We start from the raw sequence: 21,111 nt of genomic DNA on the forward strand, positions 1-21,111 counted from the left end.
ATGCCTCTCTTCTCACTTCTGTTTTCCCCATTTTAGCCACCGGAAATGAATATCTTTCATAAGGGAAAAGGGTGTGTATTATATAATCATGTCGACATTACTGTAAAGAAAAGCTTGTTATAAAAGATACTGTATAAAGCCTCAGATAGATCACTTGATGGCTTGATCAGATGCTTAGCTTCTAATTGGCGTAACCTTCTTAAGCTCTATGCTAGAGAGATTCAGGGTGTTTCTGCCCCCTTAACAGCTGCCTTGGAAGCAGCCAACATTTGGTCATTTCTCAGCTACAGCTATTGTATTCTGTCTTCCTCTCCAGTGGAGGAGATTGAGCAGATGAACAGTTTGTTCCAGCAAAAACAACGAGAACTGGTACTGGCTGTGTCAAAGGTAGAGGAACTTACCAGACAATTGGAGATGCTAAAGAATGGCCGGATTGATGGTTACCATGACAACCAGTCTGCTGTAGCTGAGCTTGACCGTCTGTACAAGGAGCTTCAGGTAACTCCAAATCTGCTCTACAGACCTTTAGTAATGACTAAAGGAGATAGATCTCACACTGTACTGCAAAAGAAATTGCTTTGGCCTCTTGTCTCTTCTGACAGTCAGAATTGTATGATCTGTTTAATAGTCAGTATAGTTAATGTCTTCTGTGTTGCTATCAGCACAGATTATTGTCTACCTGGCATGCTGTGTAAAGAAGCAAAGCCTGCCCAGAACTTGTTTGCATGATCCTCCTATCTTTTTAGAACTTGCATTTTTCATGGAATTCACCCTGAAAGTTCTTTATTTTGCATTCCTCATTCCCCCTCCTGCATGCATTCAGCTGAGGAACAAACTGAACCAAGAGCAGAATGCCAAGCTGCAGCAACAGAGGGACTGTTTAAACAAACGCAACTCAGAGGTGGCAGTTATGGATAAGCGTGTTAATGAGCTGAGGGAACGGCTGTGGAAGAAAAAGGCTGCGCTGCAGCAAAAGGAGAATGTACCGGTGAGTGCCAAAAAAAACACAACTCTATTCTGCTACTGATGCATTAAAAAAAACCTTACTGGGTTGGGGTGAGAAGTTGCTAAGAAGCTGTATGTGTCTGCTGTATATTCTTAGCATTTCTTTGTAGCATGAAAACCTCTTTAAATAATGCATCAGCATTAGCCTATTTAATCTTTTATATCAGAAAGAGTACTTTTTCCCCCTTTGGTGCTTTCTTTGTACAAAATAATGCTGTTACACTGTAAAAATATCTTTAAAGATAATTTATAGAAAAAGCCGTGTGTGTGCGTGCGTGTGTCCCCAAACATGAATTGTATTGTGTTGCTTAATTCTTTCTTAAACTTGATGCCTGCTGTTTAGATATCTCCAGATGGGAATCAGCCACAACCAGTGGTATCTACTCCAAGTCGAGTGGCAGCTGTTGGTCCTTACATCCAGTCCTCCACCATGCCACGCATTGCCTCGAGGAATGAACTTTTAGTCAAACCGGCATTTCCAGATGGGACCTCAACCTTACAAGCCCCTGATGGACTGTTGAAAACCCAGACTCTGCCAAATATGAGAGCTGGGGTTCTTTCACAAATGAAAGCTGCTGGTGGTAACTCTCATTTTTTTCTCCCAGTCTATACTTGTGCAAAGTATATGGGCACTTTCTATAGTCATCTGTTCCGATTTATCTTTAGTTTGGCACAGAACATGCTAGGTATAGCAGTTAGCCACCCATGTTTCATTTATTTGTCTGAAAGGAACATTTTCTGAAAGTAACTAATCTTTCCCACTGTTTTCTCTAATCAGCATCACTAGTTAGATGTAGTGCCAACTTTCAAATAGCTGTTTCATTCTGTTTGGTAGATTCAAGAGTACATACGATTGTAAATGAAAAACACAGTTTTTTCTAGATGTATTTCTAGATGTATATTTAAAATATTCAAAATTCTCACTGCCAGTTCTTAATCTGAGTTTTTAATCTTAGCATTAGTTCCATTAATATCATACAGTAATAGCCCATGTTGTTGTTAGCATCAGTGTGCAAACAAAATGGATAGTGCTGCTATTAGGAGGAAGATGGTCATCCAAAAGAGGTATTAATACAGAGCACTGTATTAGTTCTGATTTGTATGGAATTCTTGTTTTGTCTTCAGTGAGCGAGGGTGTTTATGGACTTTAATCTTTATCGTAAGAGAGCTTTGAAAACTTCCTGTTTTTGTGAAGTGCGTTTGAGAAAAGGACAAATTACTCACACCTCAATATTTATAACTTGTTTCAAAAGACTCACCTTGTCTAGGAAATCTTATTTTTGGTGAGACTGTGCTGACTGGTGTTTTTTTCCTTGTTTTAAAATTACATATTTTACTTGCAGCATAGAAATAGGATGCATTGATGTTAAGTTATGCATTCTTATGCCACCCACCTCCCTCAGTAGTCCAGTTGCTCAGTCATTGTTAAGTGTTCTGTGACAAACTGTCCTGTGATTAACCCTGTGAAATTTGTGAATGTTAGGCTTGAGCTACGGGAGATTTGGTTCAGTTCTTTCTATCTGTAGATTCATACAAGTGGCCCTTGAATAAGTTAACCTCTTTTAGCGTCCCTTCTCCATCTGCAAGAATAAGGGAAATTATGATTTTTCCTCAGTTATTACAAGGATGATAGGGATGTAATGCAATATATTTTCATACAAAGGCTATAGTTCTGCTCTAGAAATTTAAGAGATCCTATGGATGTGCTGGATTTGTTGATAGTTGCTTATAATCAACAGTTATTCACAGTGTTCTTATGAATTTGTACTGATTTTTAAAGCAAGCTACATCTTGTGGTTACCAATATGTAAAATGAGCTTCCATTTCATTCTGTATGTTACTTCCTGTATCTGGGAACTTATAGGAACTATATCTCTCAACTGTGTAATCTTCCCAGACCTCGTGCATAGTCCTTGGTGTTTTCACAGTTGTGTGGATATTGGAAGTAAGATATGATTTTCCTTAATTGTGCACCATCACATCTGATTTGTTCCCAATAATGACATTCATTACATATATTGAATATAAATATGATTCTTCTGTTCTTGGACTAGAATTACCCTCTTATGTATTATTTATTTTTTCTTGACTCTTACTATCACCGTTTCTGGGAAAAGTACTAGCTCAAATAGCTAATAATTTTGGCCACAATATTAAATGGCCAGAGGTTCAGTGAAACATTTCAAGCTCAAAGGAGCCTTCTCCATATTCATCTATTGCAGAGATGGGGAACCTCAGGCTTGGGGAGCCAAATGCGGCCTTCCAGTCCTCTTTATCTGGCCCTTGAGACTCAGGCCACCATGCTCCCTCTTCCCAATGTCTCTTACTAGCCCTGCTCTGTGCCCAAGAGTGCTTTTGCCTGGCTGGAATTTGTCGAACTGTGATAATGCCACTTGCTTGCCTAGACAGAAAGATGGACATGTGTGGTGTATGTAGGTTGCACATAGAAACCTCTGACTTCTGCACAGTACATTACAGCCACACAAAAGGTAAGTCATATTCCTTTGCTCCACGCACTCTTGCCTTTGATCATGCCCACATTTGCCTCTGGTCTCATTCCTACACTGGCATTTGGCCCCCAGAAGGTTCCCCACAAGGGAATGTGAGCCTCAAGCTGAAAAAGGTTCCTCATCTCTGCTCTGTTGTATAATTGGCGTACAAGCATCAAATTACCCCCTACAAAAACATACTTTTCATGCTCAAGCCAGAGGGAAAATGTTAACAATCTAGTATCCTTGTATTCTGGAGGGGGCCTTATTTTTTGTTCCTCATCTTCCTTATTTTCACTATTTCTGTTTACTCCAGGTATTGCATTTACTGGTTCAAAACCTCCTCTTGCTATCAGCGACTGGAATAATTCAAGTGCTGGCAATGTTACTAACCAAGGGCTAACTTCTGTGGTGACTAAAGCCAATGGTAACAGTGAAGGGCAAGGTAGGTTTCTCTGGTGGTGTAATGGCTTATTTTTATGTATGCTTCCGCATCAGTACAAAATCAATCCAAAATAAGAAGCAAAAGTCTATGCTTGTAATCCTTATGTCACATATTATACTCTAAAGAAGATTAACCAATTGTCACAAGGGTTGTTTGCTCTTACTCAGGAAGAAGGGTAGATTCCCACTCCTAGTGGTCTGTTCAGTGTGCTTAATCAGCTCTGTTGCTTCCCTTAATTTCAGTAGCTCGGGTGCTGGAACAATTAACCTCATTTTTTTATGTAGCTGCCAGTGCACTGTTCTTCCATCTTTAGCTTGATGTTACAACTCTTAAAATTGTAGCTGTGCAGCCTGCAGAGCTGTCAGTGGCTCCAAATACGTCTGCTTTATTCCTGATAGCATGCATGGCCAATATTAATAAGCGATTCCCCCCTCATCTGTCTGTTTTATGAGAAGCTAGTGTTCCTTCATGCAGAAGTGTGGTGTCCCTTTAATCCAGATGCTTTCCTGTTTATAAAGAATCTTCTGGCTAAATTATTTAAGAGGTGCTGTAGTTCAAATACAGTTTTCTGCACAATAATAAAGTATGGAGAAAGCAACTTGAACCCCTTGATTTTTTGTGTTGAATGTCTCTGATTAACATTCATTTCTCCTATCTCAAACAAGCACATGCAAGGGCATTTGGCTCAAATTTATAGCTCTAACAGCTAATCTGAAAGGTTGTTTTTGTCATTCCATTTTTAGTTTTTTCACAAGTATTACAAATGCTTCGAAACTAACTTTTGTTGCTCTTTCAGTTGGTGAAGGCGATGTTCCTCTTAGAGAGAGAGAAAAGAAAGTACGCCCCTTTTCCATGTTTGATTCAGTTGAATCAAATGGAGGTACTGGAGTACCTACAGCAGGTGCACTGAGAAAAAACCAGAGTAGCGAAGACCTCCTGCGAGATGGCCAGGTATTTAGAAACTGTATAGTGCCTTTTGAGTTATGACCTGAACTTGCTCTCTAAGCATGCTTGAGAAATGTCTAAACCCATATGATACGATGAGCAGTGATTATGAATTTATGCTAAGTTTCTCATTTTCTTGTTAGCCAGTGTGATATACTGGACAAAATGTAGAACCTGGGATTTGGTTTTAGATGAGCCAAGGATGGCAAAAAAACTCCCTTACAGAGTGGTGGCTCCTTGCAGGAATGAGAAGGAACATTGTGCCATCTGTCTATAGAAGCATGGGAGGGGAAGTAAATATTTAAAAGAAGACTGAACAGTGCAGTTAGGTAATTTTAGACTCTGGACTTAATCTTCTTAACTAGGGATGTGTGTACTGTTTTTATGGTAATGTATATTCATTTTATTTAACAAATATAAATAATATTCAGTCCATAACACTGTTCTTTGAGCAGTTTATTACATCACTTAATTTGAAATGATGTAAACCAGTCCTCATACATTTGGAATCCCTCCTGCTTTTTTCTCTGAACATTTGTCCTTACCCCTTACCATGGTGTGCTTCATTTTTGTCTTAAGTTGGGGCTGCTGTGAGAAACCTCTTCTTATATATATGTTACCAACCTGAGAACTAAGAAATAACTGGGAAAGTTACTGAAAATATAATTGTAGGAGGTAGTAATAGATTATTTGCAGATCCGTGTGCCTTTGATTTGTTTTCCTAGAATGGGTTTCTTCTTTGACCCATCGCTATTAGAATATATGTTTCATTTACTTGACTATCTTCTCTTGCAGATGGGCACTAAAAGTGTGGCAAAAGTACCACCACCTGTTCCCACCAAACCAAAACAGATAAATTTACCTTACTTTGGTCAAGCCAGTCAGCTTCCTTCTCCAGATGTTAAGCCTGATGGTAATACCCAGAAACTGCCTCTGACAATTGCAGCTGTAGGAAACAAGCAAAAACCACCAACCCAACTGACCCCACCAGCATCTCAGCAGGCCCAGCAAAAGATCTGTGTGTCTCCAAGCAGCCTTCCTGCTAATTCAGATCTGACTCTTCTCAAACAAGAGAGTCCTCCTGCAGCAGCTGTGAGACCGTTCACCCCTCAGCCAGCCAAAGAAGCCCCTCCGCCACCTTTTCGAAAGCCACAGACTGTTGCTGCGAGTTCAATCTACAGCATGTACACAAAACAGCAAACGCCTGGGAAGAACTTCCAACAGGCAGTGCAGAGTGCCCTGACAAGGGCACAAACCAGAGGACCACATTTTCCAAGTGGTGAGCATTGGGGTTTCATTTTGTTTTCCAGAGCAAGAAAACTTAGATTATTTAAAGGGTGGTGGGGAAGCCACAGAATGAGAAGTCAGTGAGCCATCATGAGAATTCAAAGAACCAGTATGTCTTAAAATGGCTTTTTTTTAACTTTCCACTGTGAAATCAATACAAAATGAAAAGCAAAACACAAATATTTAGTTACTTCATCAGAGCAAAATGAAAATAATATGAAAGCTCCAGTTTATAAAGTGGATAAACTGTGAGATAGAAGTTTTATTTTTATAGCTGGTGGTGGTGGTGAGGATATAATCATTCAGTAAGAAAATGTATGCTTTCACATGATTAGCTTTCCACATTGATTGTAAATAGGGCCTAACGGCAACTAACTCTGGATCCAAGCCAAAGTATGGGCAAACTGATGTTACTAGAACATGCTATCTTAATTATAAGGTGGGGTGGTGATTGGATTGGAGGAAGTGTGCCATCAGGTGCACAACCTGCATCCCCAATTTCTGCTAGAACTCTGGTATCCATCACAGTGAGGGAGAAGTAACTGTCCCTCCCTAACTGAGGGATACACCATATTTTTGTTGCAAGTCCCCCACTTGTGCATGGTTTTCAAAGTATTTTTATGAAATACCTTTTTGTGGAATTGGATTTGAACTTTTACCTTCAGATGTATGTTAAGTAAGTTCATAAGAACATAAGGCCAATGGACCATTTAGCCCAGCATCCTTTTCTTACATTGACCAGCCAGATGGGAAGCCCAGAAGCAGGACCTGAGTGCAACGACCCTCTACCCACTTGTGCGTCCCAGCAACTGGTATTCAGGGGCATGCTGCCTCTGACGTTGGAGGTAGAACACAGCCATCATGGCTAGTAGCTGTTGATAGCTTTATCCTCCATGAATTTGACTAATCCTCTTTTAAAGCCTTCCAAGTTGGTGGCCATCACTAGTTAAATTTTATATTGAGGATGAACTGCTGAAAATTCTGGTTTGCAACTGCTGTAGTTATTTCTGACTGTAGTGCAGTGTGCACGGGTGGGGAAGACCCGTGCTGACAGCTCCAAGTTTTGTTGAAATTTCCAGTGCAGATACTTGACTGTTGAATAGGCAAGCTACTTTTTCCCTGAAGTGTTAAAATTTAAAGTGGTTTGTTGTGGAAATATTAAAGAAATGTTTGATGCTTCAACTTTTCCCCCTCTTTCTGTTGTAGTTCATAATGCACCTGGGATCACTGTTTTAATTGAAAAGCAGAGAAATGGAACACTTTTTTTTTTATAAAGAGGGGGGGTAGAAATGGAACTCAAGGAACTTCTATTCCATGTTGCATTATATTCCTCAAGCGCTGAGAGAGAGAGATAAGGTTTTGTGTTGTCAGTCTGACAGGAACAATCACTTATATTAGCAGTTTTGATACAAACTGAATTTGTATTGATAAGTCTCATCTCTAATGTTTGTACTGGTAAGTGTTGCATTTTCCTATTATATCTGCCAAATGTTCATAGTTCTCTTTCTGATTTGTTCTTCAGTATACGGAAAACCAGTTATTGCTGGAACTGGTCCCCTAAATCAACAGCAGCAGATTGAGAATATTTATTCAAATACTACAAGCAAGCCAGGCAGTCCAGAACCTGAAATGGAGACTACAGCTTCAGCCAGTGAAAATAATGAAACAGAACGTATTCCTCGTCCACTCAGCCCAACAAAGCTGTTGCCTTTCTTGTCAAATCCTTACAGAAATCAAAGTGATGCAGATCTGGAGGCCCTTCGGAAGAAGCTATCTAATGCTCCAAGGCCGCTGAAGAAACGTAGTTCCATTACTGAGCCAGAAGGTCCTAATGGCCCTAATATTCAGAAGCTCTTGTACCAGAGAACAACTCTGGCTGCTATGGAGACTATTTCTGCCCCGTCATATCCATCAAAGCAAACTTCAGTGGCTGTTACTGAAAGCTCAACAGAAATCCCGAACCCTTACTTAAGTACAGAGATGACCAAAGAAGTAGTTCCTTCTTCACCTGAGCCAACTGTTGAAGAGGAGGCAGAAAAGCCAAATACTGATCAGAATGCAGGGTCTCTTCCTTTATCAGGTCTAGAGAGTGTTCCTGAGGGGATTTCTGACAATACCTCCCTTACTCAGTCTGAAATGGAAGAACCAAGCCTAGATGTGCCCTTACCCATAGAAATGTACATGGATGAGTATCCGCCCTACCCACCACCTCCATATCCTTCAGGAGAACCAGAGAATTTGGGAGAGGACTCATCCAATATGCGACCCCCTGAAGTCACTGGACAGTTCTCTTTGCCACCTGTAAGTAAAAGCAATGTGTCTCAGTCATTTTAGCCACTTAACCACTGAGGTGATGACAATTCTGCAGCATAGGAATTTTTCTGTAGACAAGATGACATAGATCTGATGATCATCTACTACACATTGCTGTGGTGCATTATCTTCTAATTTCATTTAGTAGACTGTCTGTTCAAACTGAAGTAAGAGGAAAATTTGCTTCAGAGATGCCCAGTGAATTGTGTCTGTTACTGCAGAACAGGTTTTAGTTGTGAGATAAATCGAAGCTAGGTGTAGAAGCCAATTTAGTCAGCATCTCTTCTTGAGCCACATATGCTAATAATATTGGATATCCTCAACATTTTGGATCATATTGTTGGAAGTATAACCTACTTGAGAACAGTAAAGGCCAGCGTATGTCTCCAAGAAATCTTAAGCATGCTACTGAAGGAACAAATTAGCTTCTTCGTCCCCATCTTTTTTCTTGACAGCTTGCACATGCAAGACAGTTTTATCCTTCAGAACCTTCTTTGCTCTTGCATCCAGAAATGATTTTGTCACCTCTGTCTCTTGGTTTTCATATGAGTATTTGACTGGGTTCTATTTTGCCATCACTTTGGCTGTAGTTTTAGTATTCTAAAATAAAATATTAGAATAGTTTTGGTAATATTTATTTATTAAATTTATATCTCACCCTTCCTCCTAACAAATGGCAAACAAAAACACTAAAAACATTATAAAGCATTTTAAAAACAACAGACTTCAAAGCATATTAAAACAAAGCAGCATCCCTTCATGTGCTACAATGAACAGCAGGAAGGTTAAAATACAAAATGTGCCATGAACCATTAGTTTAGAACAAGGGAAAATATCTCCAAACTTCAGTTTGCCACACAATTAGCCTGGGCTAAATTGCTACCAACATCGGGACATACTGGCATTAATTATACACTCCCACAAAGTATTTTGATTTGCTTCAGTTCTGAGTTAATTTTTTGTGTAATTGGCATCTTGTGAAATGATGCATAGCTTGTTGGGATCGGTTTCGGCTTCTCCCTTCTGAGGATGTGGACAAGGTGCTTACAACTGTGAAGCCTACCACTTGTCTAACTGATCCTTGCCCATCGTGGCTCCTTATGAGCTGCAGAGAGAAATTGGGTGAGGGGATTAAAGCGGTGGTAAACGCATCCTTGAAAGAGGGTGTAATGCCATCAGCCTTCAAGGAGGCAATTGTAAAGCCCATCCTGAAGAAGCCCTCCTTGGATCCCCAAGTTTTCAATAACTTCCGCCCAATTTCGAATCTACCATTTTTGGGCAAGGTCATTGAGCGAGAGTGGAGGCCAACCAGTTGTCAGCACACTTGGATGAAACGGATTACTTGGATCCATACCAATCGGGTTTCAGGACTGGTCACGGAACTGAAACAGCCTTGGTCGCTCTGGTAGATGATTTGAGGAGGGCATTAGATAGGGGAGAATTCTCCTTTCTTGTCCTCCTCGATCTCTCAGCGGCTTTTGATACTGTCGACCACAGTATCCTTTTACATCGCCTGGAGGGATTGGGAATTGGAGGTACTGTATTACAGTGATTCCATTCCTTTCTCTCTGATAGGTATCAACAAGTAGCATTGGGGGAGGAGGTTTCAGACGCTTGGCCTCTCAACTGTGGTGTGCCACAGGGCTCTATCCTCTCTCCCATGCTGTTTAACATTTATATGAAGCCGCTAGGGACAATCATTAGGAGATTTGGGCTGCAGTGTCACCAATATGCAGATGACACAGCTCTATCTCTCGTTTAAATTTTCACCAGAGTCGACTGTGGAGACCTTGTCCAAGTGCCTGGAATCCGTGAGTGGATGGATGGGAAGGAACAAGCTGAAGCTGAACCCCGATAAGACCGAGGTGCTGCTTGTGGGAGACAAAGGAAGGTTGGGAGATGTTGACTTGAAGTTCAATGGGGTGAGTTTACCCCTGAAGGACCAGGTCCGCAGCCTTGGGGTTGTACTTGATTCCAGGCTGTCCATGGAGGCTCAGATTTCGGCAGTGAGCCGGGCAGCCTGGTATCAACTACACCTCATACGAAGGCTGCAACCCTACCTTCCTGTTCATCAGCTCCCACTGGTAGTACACGCCCTGATCACCTCTCGTTTGGATTACTGTAATGCGCTCTACGTGGGGTTACCCTTGAAAACGGTCTGGAAACTACAACTTATACAAAATGCGGCTGCTCGACTACTTATGAACAGTCGCCGCCAGGATCACATCACACCAGTGTTGTTCGATCTACACTGGCTTCCAGTTGTTTTCCGGGCCCAATTCAAGGTGTTGGTATTAACCTTTAAATCCCTATACGGTCTTGGCCCAGTTTATCTTACGGAGCGCCTTCAACGCCACCAATTATGCTGCTCGACAAGATCAGCCACACAGGGCCTTCTCTCAATCCCACCGACAAAAAAAGCTAGATTGGCGGGTACTAGAGAGAGGGCATTCTCAGTGGCGGCCCCCACCCTCTGGAACTCCCTCCCACAAGATCTCCGGCATGCCTCTTCCCTAAATACATTTCGTACAGCCTTAAAGACCTGGCTCTTTCAACAGGCCTTCGGGATTTCCAGGGAGGGTTAATTACTAAGATTGGAATGCCTCCTACCCTGTTTTAATATTATTGTCTGCTGCTGTATTGTTCTTATATTGTTTTTATATTGTATCATTGTATTGTATTTTATCATATTATGTTTTAACTGTTGTACGTCGCCTAGAGTGGCCATTGGCCAGATAGGCGACACAGAAATTAAATTATTTATTATTATTATTATTATTATTATTATTAACCATTAGAATATTCCAAAGCTTGGCATTGTGTTGATTCTAGAATATTGTGAAGACAAGAAACCAAGGCAGTGTGAGTCTTCCCCCCTCCCTTTTCACTATACACTGATGTCATATTTGTAATGCAGGGGCCACATGTAATGCTCAGTGGCAGCTGCTACACTTTATGCCATCCCTTTCACACAAAGCACCATTGTCACATATCCTGTCTGTGTGTCATGCTCATACACTAGTCTTCCCTTCTTTTTTAACCACAGTTGGTATCTCCCTCACTTTTGGCAAGCTTCAGCATTCCTTCCTTCCACAGTTTCTGTCTTAAATTCTGCTAACTGCTTTAAATCCTCTAAGAGGTTTTGGGGCCAGATATAAATGTCCCTTGGAACTGCTAGCTGAGCCATGCCAGCATTATGTTAATATCCAAGGCCAGGCCAGCAATATTGATGTGAATTCTATTAACTGAATACTTAAACAGGATGCACACCAGTTTTTGCAGAAAGTAGGTTCTACAAAGAAGAGAGGAGTCGCCCTTCCCCTTCTGTGTTGTGAACTGAACAAAAATAAATATGGCTCATTTTTAAAAAAATTTGACATCTGTCAAAATTTACATATACCTCTGAATAGTGTTTATGCTGCTTCTCAACCAGCTGGGGATATTGTTCTTATAAAATAAGCATGAATCCTGGGTCCCTTCGAACTCTTATGGTTCTATGATAGCATGGCAAAATTTGAGTTATATTTCAAGCAGCTGTAAAGTGTTCAAAGTTGACTAAAATTGGTCCTCCAAATACAGGTAATTGGGAAACATTTCCTAGGATGGAGTTTTTTCCTAACTAGAATTCTCAGTACAGGGTTATTATTGTTTATGCTACATTAAAGCTTTTAGATGCCTGTGGAGATGGAAACATGCTGATTGTCTCAGTTTTTAATAATTTTGATTATTTTTTTCTCAGTGCAGAAAATCCTGTAAACTATTATGTCTTATTTTCCTCAGGGTAAGAGGACAAATCTGCGTAAAGTTGGCTCAGACAGGATTGCCCATGGAATGCGAGTGAAATTCAATCCTCTTGCTCTGCTTCTAGATTCCTCTCTTGAGGGAGAATTTGACCTTGTGCAGAGAATCATCTATGAGGTATAAATTCCACATTCAGCAATACTGAGGGCTAACACTTGGACTGCATTTAAAGCCACATGAATTCTTGGTTATAGTCATATTCAAGTAATGGCATATAAGAGTTCCACATTTGAACATTTTCAGATGATAGTAGAGTTACAGGTTCACTTATACTGGGGATATAAGAAGGTCTTGGGATTAATGGCAATGTTTACTTTAGAACTTTTCTTGTTTTATAGGTTGAAGATCCCAGCTTGCCCAATGATGAGGGCATCACTGCACTTCACAATGCTGTGTGTGCTGGTCATACAGAGATTGTGAAATTCCTGGTACAGTTTGGTGTAAACGTAAATGCTGCAGATAGTGATGGATGGTAAGGCTTCTTACTGGATCATTCTAACCTACTGGTTCTTACACTGCTGTAGTATTCAGATTTGACAATCCCACTTCCATTGCAGCTTTTCTGTCTGGTTTTTTCATTTCCTGAATGGAGGAATGATCATTAGTTAAATAAAATATTTGGTGGTCTGAACAGCTCTGGAATGAAGCTCTGGATTAAACTTTCTCTTCTGTGTAAAACAAAGGTGGGAACCTTTTTGCTTCTGCAGGTCATATTAAGATTGACCTTGTGGACCAAAATTGACAGGTGGACAGGGTTGCTTAGGAACTGTAGCAGAAGGGGCATTGCAAGCCTGCAGTCAGCACTTTGGGAAGTGCCAACCATAGCCCTACCAGAAAACTGCAGAAATTAACCCCCACTCATCAACTGTTGGAGTGGGGGTTAACTTCTGCTCAGTTTGGTTGTGTGGGCTTGTTCCCAGTAGGGAGCAGATGTGTGCAATCCAAGAAAGCCTTTTAAATACAAGTTTTTTTTCTCTCCCTTCCCCCTTCCCCCGCTCATCAGTTGACGAGTGGAAGTTAAAATGCTGCTGCAGCCAATGCAGTGTTGATGTTATCTGATTGACAGGTAGGCGTGATGTGGAAAAAATGAAGTAGTGGGCCACACTGGACCAGATGATGGCCCATGGTTGGTCCCACAGGTCAAAGGTTCTCCACCCCTGATGTAAAACAAACAACTTCAGATGGTAGAGCTTTTCCTGTACTGTTAGGAATTTTGACAGAGAGCTAAGTAGAGGGGAGTTTGGAGTTATAGATGACAAAAGCATTGCTCTTCAGCTGAAATTAGATATTGTAGAATGAATGAATGAAAATGGGTGCCCATTTTGATCATTCACAGCTGTTTCCCTGCTGGCAGTTAAAGGAAAGGTCATAACTCAGTGGTAGGCCATTTGCTTTGCGTGCAGAAGGTCCCAGGTTCAATCCCTGGCATCTCCAGCTAGGGCTGCCAGTCATTGTAAACAATACTGAGCTAGATGGAGCAATGGTCCGACTCAGTACAAAGCAGTTTCCTATGTTCTAGGAGCGCCCTCCCAAGCTTTTGATCTTCCTGTTTTTTAGATTTTAGTAGTTACTTTCACAGAAGTCAGATATGAGTAGAAAGATAATCGGAACATTCTGTCACTTTTTCTTCTTCCTTGCAATTTCTAGGACACCACTGCATTGTGCAGCATCTTGTAATAACGTCCAGGTGTGCAAATTCCTAGTGGAATCGGGTGCTGCTGTATTTGCCACAACTTACAGTGACATGCAGACTGCAGCAGACAAGTGTGAAGAAATGGAAGAAGGCTATACCCAGTGTTCCCAGTTTCTTTATGGTATGTGCCAGTGTGGTGTAACGGCTAGAATGTTGGACTAAGACCTGGGAGACCAGGATTCAAATCTCCACTCAGCCATGTATATCTCTCAGTTTAACTCTCATGGGACTGTTGTGAGGATAAACAGAGGAGAGGGGAAACCATGTACATCATCTTGAGCTATTAGGGGAAAGGTGGGATATAAATGTAATAATTAAAAATGGAATGGTCTAGATTGAAGAATAGTACTTATTTTGCTTAAAAAATTTCTGTAGAAAAATATGTCTATGGTAAGGAGAAGGGCTGGAGGTCAGTGACAGAGCATTTGCATTACATGTAGAAGGTCCCAGGTTCAATCCCTGTCATCTTCAGGTAGGGCTGAGAATGTCTCCTGTGTGAAACCCTGAAGAGCCACTGCCAGTCAGTGTAGAAAAGACTAAGCTAGATGGATCAGTGGCCTGACTCATATAAGGCAGTTTTCTGTATTCCACTTTTAATTTGCAACAATGACAAAGCAATTATAAACAACTTTTAAAATTCAATAAACCAAAATCATCAGTAAAGTTGTCACAATGCCAAGACATTCAGTCAGAGAAGGCCAAGGTAAATAGATGGGTCTTTAATTGTTGGAGACAGTACTCCAGCGTAGGCACACACCTAATTTCACTAGAAGAGCATTCTACTTAGTGGATATCACAATAGGAAAGGCTGCCTTCCAGATTTCTGCCCATCTGGAGTTGCTTTTATGTGGTTTTCCTCACTGTGTTTAGAAGTTTCAGAATAAAGATGGCTTCTTTCCAGACTTCAATAGATGCATAAATCAAACATACCTGACCGCCTTTAATTTAGTTTACCAAATATGCCCCTTGTTAATAAAAACTAAAGAAAAAGCATTATTTGGCCTTTTCTTTCTCAAACCTCCATGGACAACAACTATTGGTCCCTTCCTTCCACCCCCCCCCCCCGATTACTACGCTTACTGGTTCAGGTTCTTTATATAAGCTGAATAATGTCTTTATCTCATAAACTGTGACTTCTTTGAGATGCATCTGATTGGTTTGTGTGTTTCATAGCAAGATTAAGGCTAGAATACTTGAAAACAGAAATGTACTTACAGTAGGATGCTGATAAGTTTATAAGTGTTGTGACTGTGTTTGGGTAGAGGAGTTAAATGAGGAAGTATTGCTAATGGAGATAGGTCATCTGTTCCTTTATGAATATGAAATACGTTGCCCCCTTCAGTGTGTTTGTACAAACCTTGCTAACATCTTTAAACAAATTATAAGAGTATGTACAGTTGAAGGTGGCACTTCCATTATTTTATTGCTTGGTCAAATGCCTTTTTTCCCCAGTGGGTGAAATTGAGACAAATTGTAAAATTGTCTTGTGTTCAGCTCTTGGGTTACTTCACAAATCACAAGCTAAATTTATAATGGCACCTATCTGCTTGATGGCGGAGAAGGGAATCGATTGTTGACCCCATACAAGACTGAACTCTATGCATGACCCACTATACCGAAAATGCCCTCACCCCCGGTGGCACAAATGACAGGAAATTCTGCTGGTTGGTAGTGGTAAACTCTTGAGATTAGGCCCAAGAAATAGAGATTTGGTGAAGTGAAAACTAGGATATAGATATGAGAACTGACTAAAATGTGCTGTCATAGATAGCTACGATAATTGGCACTAAGAAAAATGTCTTGTCTCTGTTGTGTCCATCACAACAGATGGTTTCCTTGGTTTGGATAGTTTTTACTTGGTTATTGGATAGATGCAGTTATAGTGCAGATGGTGTGCTAATTGTTGCTGTTCTCAGTCAGTATTTACACATGCTTTCCAGATAGATTATTTTTCACACTTTGGGTTGCTTTCTAATTTATTCATATGTTGTTGCTATAATTGGTTGGGAACTCCTACAGCTGAAAGCTCTAATATGTTTATAATTCCTATGTTTGCCTCATGTCAACTAGCACAAAGATTAGAATTGTTTTAGCTCTGTTTACAGTCAGTGGAAAGGCTACAGCAAACTGCAATTCCTGTATTGGATGTGGTGTAGATGATGGTGAAACACTTTGTTATTAAGGGGCTTATTATTCTCATTTCTGTTGCAGGAGTGCAAGAGAAAATGGGCATAATGAACAAAGGAGTGGTGTATGCTCTCTGGGATTATGAAGCTCAGAATGATGATGAATTATCCATGAAAGGAGGAGACTGCATGACGGTTCTTCGCCGGGAAGATGAAGAAGAAATAGAGTGGTGGTGGGCACAGCTAAATGACACGGAAGGATATGTGCCACGTAATTTACTTGGGGTAGGTGAAAATACTTACCATTAGATCCATTGAGAAGTGTTTGTAACCATTTCTTACACAATTTGGCTGTTTACACAGACTCCCTCCGTTTGTTTCCTTGTAATTGATCACAAGCTGAATATGAGCCAACAGTGTGATGTGGCTGCAAAAAAGGCAAATACTATTTTAGGCTGCATTAACAGAAGTATAGTTTCCAAATTGCGTGAAATACTAGTTCCCCTCTATTCAGCACTGTTTAGGCCTCATCTTGAATACTGCCTCCAGTTCTGGTCTCCGCACTTCAAGAAGGATGCAGACAAACTGGAACAGGTTCAGAGGAGGGCATCAGGGATTATCAGGAGACTGGAAACAAAGTCCTATGAGGAGAGACTGAAAGAACTGGGCATATTTAGCCTGGAGAAGTGAAGACTGAAGGGAGATATGATAGCACTCTTCAAGTACATTAAAGGTTGACACATAGAGGAGGGCCGGGATCTCTTCTTGATCGTCCCAGAGTGCAGGACACGGAATAATGGGCTCAAGTTGCAGAACATCAGCAAAACCTTCCTAACTGTTACATACAACAATGGAACCAATTACCTAGAGAGGTAGTGGGCTCTCCAACTCTGGAGGCATTCAAGAGGCAGCTGGACAGCCATCTGTCTGCAATGCTTTGATTTTGATTCCTGCATTGAGCAGGGAGTTGGACTTGATGGCCTTATTGGCCCCTTCCAACTCTACTATTCTATGATTCTATGTAATAACCCTTTAAGGTAGGTGTGGATGTGTGTGAGAGAGTGACTTACTGTAAGGTCACCCTGTATCTATGTTCTGTGACTTGAATGTAGATTCGAACACAAGTCTATGGAGTCCAAGTTCATTGTGGCCACTATGCTACAGCTGGCTCTTGCGTTATTTCCTCTCATGAAGCTAAAATGCTGCCCTGGGCTCCCTTTGGGAGGAAGTGCAGGATATACATTTAATAATAAAAATGAATAAATAAAATAATAAATTAAAAAGATGGCACCAACAAAAAGTTGCTCCATGACTGATTCCATACCACACACATTTGTTATTAGTAAATTTTGGTTTGTCAGAATGGTGGACACTTGCAGTAAATATCACTTTTTTTAAAAAAAGTGGGTCACCTGACTGCCATGTGCCTTGTTGGTTTTTCCAGAGGCTTTCCATGGCATGAAATCAGTTTTGTAGTGACCATCTCTTGAATTGCTTGCAGCTGCATAAATGATACTTCTTTAAAGTGATTGCTAATTGACACATCAAAGTTGCATATAGCTAAATTGCACTGACAATTCCAGGTATTCATCATGCTGTCTCAGCACATGGCATATCAGAAATATTATTTTGTTTAAAACATATATAACTCAGTGTCATGCATGTGACTTGCAGGAAACAGGTCCAATTTTTTAGGATGTAACTTTCAGAAACTGGCATTTATTTTTGAAAATGTGTATCGGGAAGCCTCTAGAAACTCTGCCATAAAATAATGGCACCCAAAGCACTATAAAACGACCCTGAAACAATTAACCATCATAATAATATAACTTTAAAATCGAAAACAGCCTTATAAAAATAGCTGCATGTGAAAGTGCTGTAAGAAGTAAAGAGCCATTCTGTACAGAGAGAAATGTGTTTTGAGTTATCCTTTTCTGTACTTCAAGGTTCTGTCCATGCAGTAATGAAGCAAATCTTTGTACCATTTTTTCCATTTATATCATTCTTGACCATACTACAGTAAAACAGTAGCAGATGGACTTCGGCATTGCTTTATTTTTAATTGCTGTCTTTGTTAATCTTTTGATATGTGTCTAGTATCTTTGGTCCAGCAGATAATCCTGGCGTTCTTAACTTGTCTTGGTTTCAGTCGATTGATATTTGATTCCTGGCAGTGTCATATCCTCAAATAGATCATCCAAGCATTCACAAACATGAACATTTTCAAAAGCCAGCTTTGAAGACTGAAATCCTAGTTCTTTCAAAATAAGCTTTAGAAACTGAATCTCTTCTCATCCTTGCATTTGTCAGAAATATTGTTCGCTGCTGCTTATCTGTACTTATAATAGCTTTCACCAAAGATACATTTAGATCCTTCAAGACAGTGTTCAGCAGCAACAGGAGACCCATTTTTTTCACTTCAAGCAGCACTTTCTGATATTGTGCAGATAACATTGGTTAGAATTTTATTTTTTCGTTTTAAGATTGTTATGACTTGTCTTCTGACTCACAGTTGTCTCTAGTTAATTCTCTTGAACCATTATCGATGGTTAGTTATACAAGTCGCTGTATACTATAGCTAGCATGGATTTTTCACATTCCACAATGTTAAATTGAAAATACCCTCCATGCCATTCTGTTGCCTCCCATAAGCTCATTTCAAAACAAAACCTTACAAACGTATAGACCTGAACTCAGAAATGTTTGCTTAACAAACCTCTTCCGTTTTCATGGTGATACACAAAACACTCAGAGAGAATAGTCAGTTTAAAGTCCAACACAAGAGTAAAAAAAAATACAGACCCCTGTTGTACTTTTTCCTGTCAGGGGCCTCATAATTGGTTGAAATTAATTAAAAATATTCACAGAGTATCTGTAATCTTATTATTGACCTTGCCCCATACTCTGACCTTCATCTTGCAGTTTAAAAGTTAAAAAAACGCATGGCTGATTTTTAATTAATTTAAGAAATTTAACATTGGACTCTATGATAGCACAGGCATGCTCAGTAAGAATCGTCAGTGTTGTAAAAGCCAGACTCACAGTTGTTTGGCTTCGCCAACACCCACACCAGACATTTATTCCACTTTAAACAGTCATGGCTTCTAGATAATTCTGGGAAGCGTAGTTTGTGGAGGGTGCTGAGAGTAGTTAGGAGACTCCTATTCCCCTGACAGAGCTCCAGTGGCCAGAGTGGTTTAACAGTCAGCCCCTCTTCTGGGGATTGTAGCTCTGTGAGAATAGGGTGTCTCTTAGCAACTCTCAGCACTCTTTACAAACTACACTTCTCAGGATTCTTTGGGGGATGCCATGACTGATTAAAGCCCGATCTCGTCTGATCTCGGAAGCTAAGCAGGGTCAGGCCTTGTTAGTACTTGGATGGGAGACCGCCTGGGAATACCAGGTGCCGTAGGCTTAGAGGAACGCAATGGTAAACCACCTCTGAATACCTTTTACCATGAAAACTATATGAATATATCCAAAAAAAGATTCATAGAGTCCCCATAAGTCATAATCGACTTGAAGGCATGTAACAACAATGGATGTGGCCAGTGACAGCTTTGGTTTAAATTTGGGTGGGAAACTACATGTGCCTGTTGTACCCATTGCCCACCCATCCAATCTCCTCCCCTCCCTCCCGCTCTCTTTACTCCACTTCACCCTTTCTCCCCTTCTCTCCCTCTTCCCCCTCCTCGCCTCTCCTCGCCCCTCCCCAAGATCAGTTTCACCTATCCTAAGCATGTTTGTACAAGAGTAAACTCTGCTGAACTCCAAAAGCATGCAAATGATCAAACCTGTCCTCCCTTCCTCCTCCTTCCTCCGTCTTGCCCCTTCCCGCCCTCTTCCTTCACTCCTCCTGCCCTGCTGCATCCCCTTCCAATCCCCCCTCCTCTTCCTCTCCCCCCCTCTTCCTCACCCCCTTCCTCTTCCTCACCCTCCTCTTCCTCTATGGCCAGTTTTACCTATCCTAAGCATAATTGCATGGGAGTAAATCCCATTGAACTCAATATAAGCATGCAAATGATCAGACCAGCATTTCCCCTCCCTTTCCCACTTCTCCTTCCCTTCTTCCTCCCCTCCCACTCATCCTTCTTCCTCCCCCCCCCTTTCTCCTCCCTGTGGTCAGTTTCACCTATCCTGATTGCATGGGAGTAAATCCCAGTGAACGCAAGCATGCGGCCCTGGGCTCCTACTGGGAGGAGGGGCAGGATATGAATGAATGATCAAAGCTGCCCTCCTCCTGCCTGCTCCACTTTCCCTCCTCTCCTCTGCCCATCCTTCTTCCCTTCCCCTTCCCTCGTGGTCAGTTTCACCTATCCTAAGCATGAAACGGGAGTAAATCCCATTGCTTAATAAGCATGCAAATGATCAATCCATTCTCAGTGAACTTGCACAGGATCCTATTTCTTATCTCCTGGATCAAAAAGCAGAGAAATTCACTAATAGGTAAAAAAAACACCTTGCGGTGTAAGAACATAGCTGTAGCCAACAGTTATTTCCATCAAACTTTAAAAAGCAGGGAAATTGGGCAGCTCTAGTGAATGCACCAGGGGAGCTGGAAACCTGACCTCTCTGAGATACTATATTACCCTACAAATTTGTAAAACTGCAAACACAATTTGGGTTGGTCTTTCACAGTAGCTTAGAAGAATTTGGTAACTTGTGCCTGTGAGCATCTGGTGAGTGGTGGCAACACCTGCAATCAGGACTGCATCTCCAAAGATGGAAAATTACATTTTTTGTATGTTCATTGGTGTTCTTTCTTTGCTTGTTTCCTGTGTTACTGTTTCTACAGAGGTGCAAGATAGTAAGCTAGTTTAGCATTTGAATGTCAGCTATACTTCAGTGCTTCCACTTGCTCTTGAGCATTCATAATGAAACAATCTCTAGCTATTTTCATCAGATGCTTGATATCCTTGTGAAGCTAAGTGATATTCACACCAAGGTATTGAGCCCAGAGGATTGCAGGTTTATTGTATGTATCCTCTTGGCCTTTCTCATAACTGC

At 40.9% G+C, this 21,111-nt stretch overlaps 1 protein-coding gene across 2 annotated transcripts in view; it reads left to right on the top strand.

Moving 5' to 3' along the window:
• Nucleotides 1–21,111, top strand: part of TP53BP2 (tumor protein p53 binding protein 2) — a 72,077-nt gene that overhangs the window by 48,967 nt on the left and 1,999 nt on the right. For both annotated transcript variants that reach the window (XM_061625082.1, XM_061625083.1), the window contains exons 7-17: nt 317–498; nt 824–988; nt 1,349–1,586; nt 3,811–3,939; nt 4,736–4,890; nt 5,680–6,163; nt 7,694–8,472; nt 12,265–12,402; nt 12,624–12,757; nt 13,933–14,099; nt 16,190–16,389. In XM_061625082.1, the coding sequence (XP_061481066.1) occupies nt 317–498; nt 824–988; nt 1,349–1,586; nt 3,811–3,939; nt 4,736–4,890; nt 5,680–6,163; nt 7,694–8,472; nt 12,265–12,402; nt 12,624–12,757; nt 13,933–14,099; nt 16,190–16,389 (2,771 nt within the window). The remainder of the gene's footprint in view (nt 1–316; nt 499–823; nt 989–1,348; nt 1,587–3,810; nt 3,940–4,735; nt 4,891–5,679; nt 6,164–7,693; nt 8,473–12,264; nt 12,403–12,623; nt 12,758–13,932; nt 14,100–16,189; nt 16,390–21,111) is intronic.

This window comes from Rhineura floridana, chromosome 4 (assembly GCF_030035675.1).
Source record: "Rhineura floridana isolate rRhiFlo1 chromosome 4, rRhiFlo1.hap2, whole genome shotgun sequence".
NCBI lineage: Eukaryota > Metazoa > Chordata > Lepidosauria > Squamata > Rhineuridae > Rhineura > Rhineura floridana.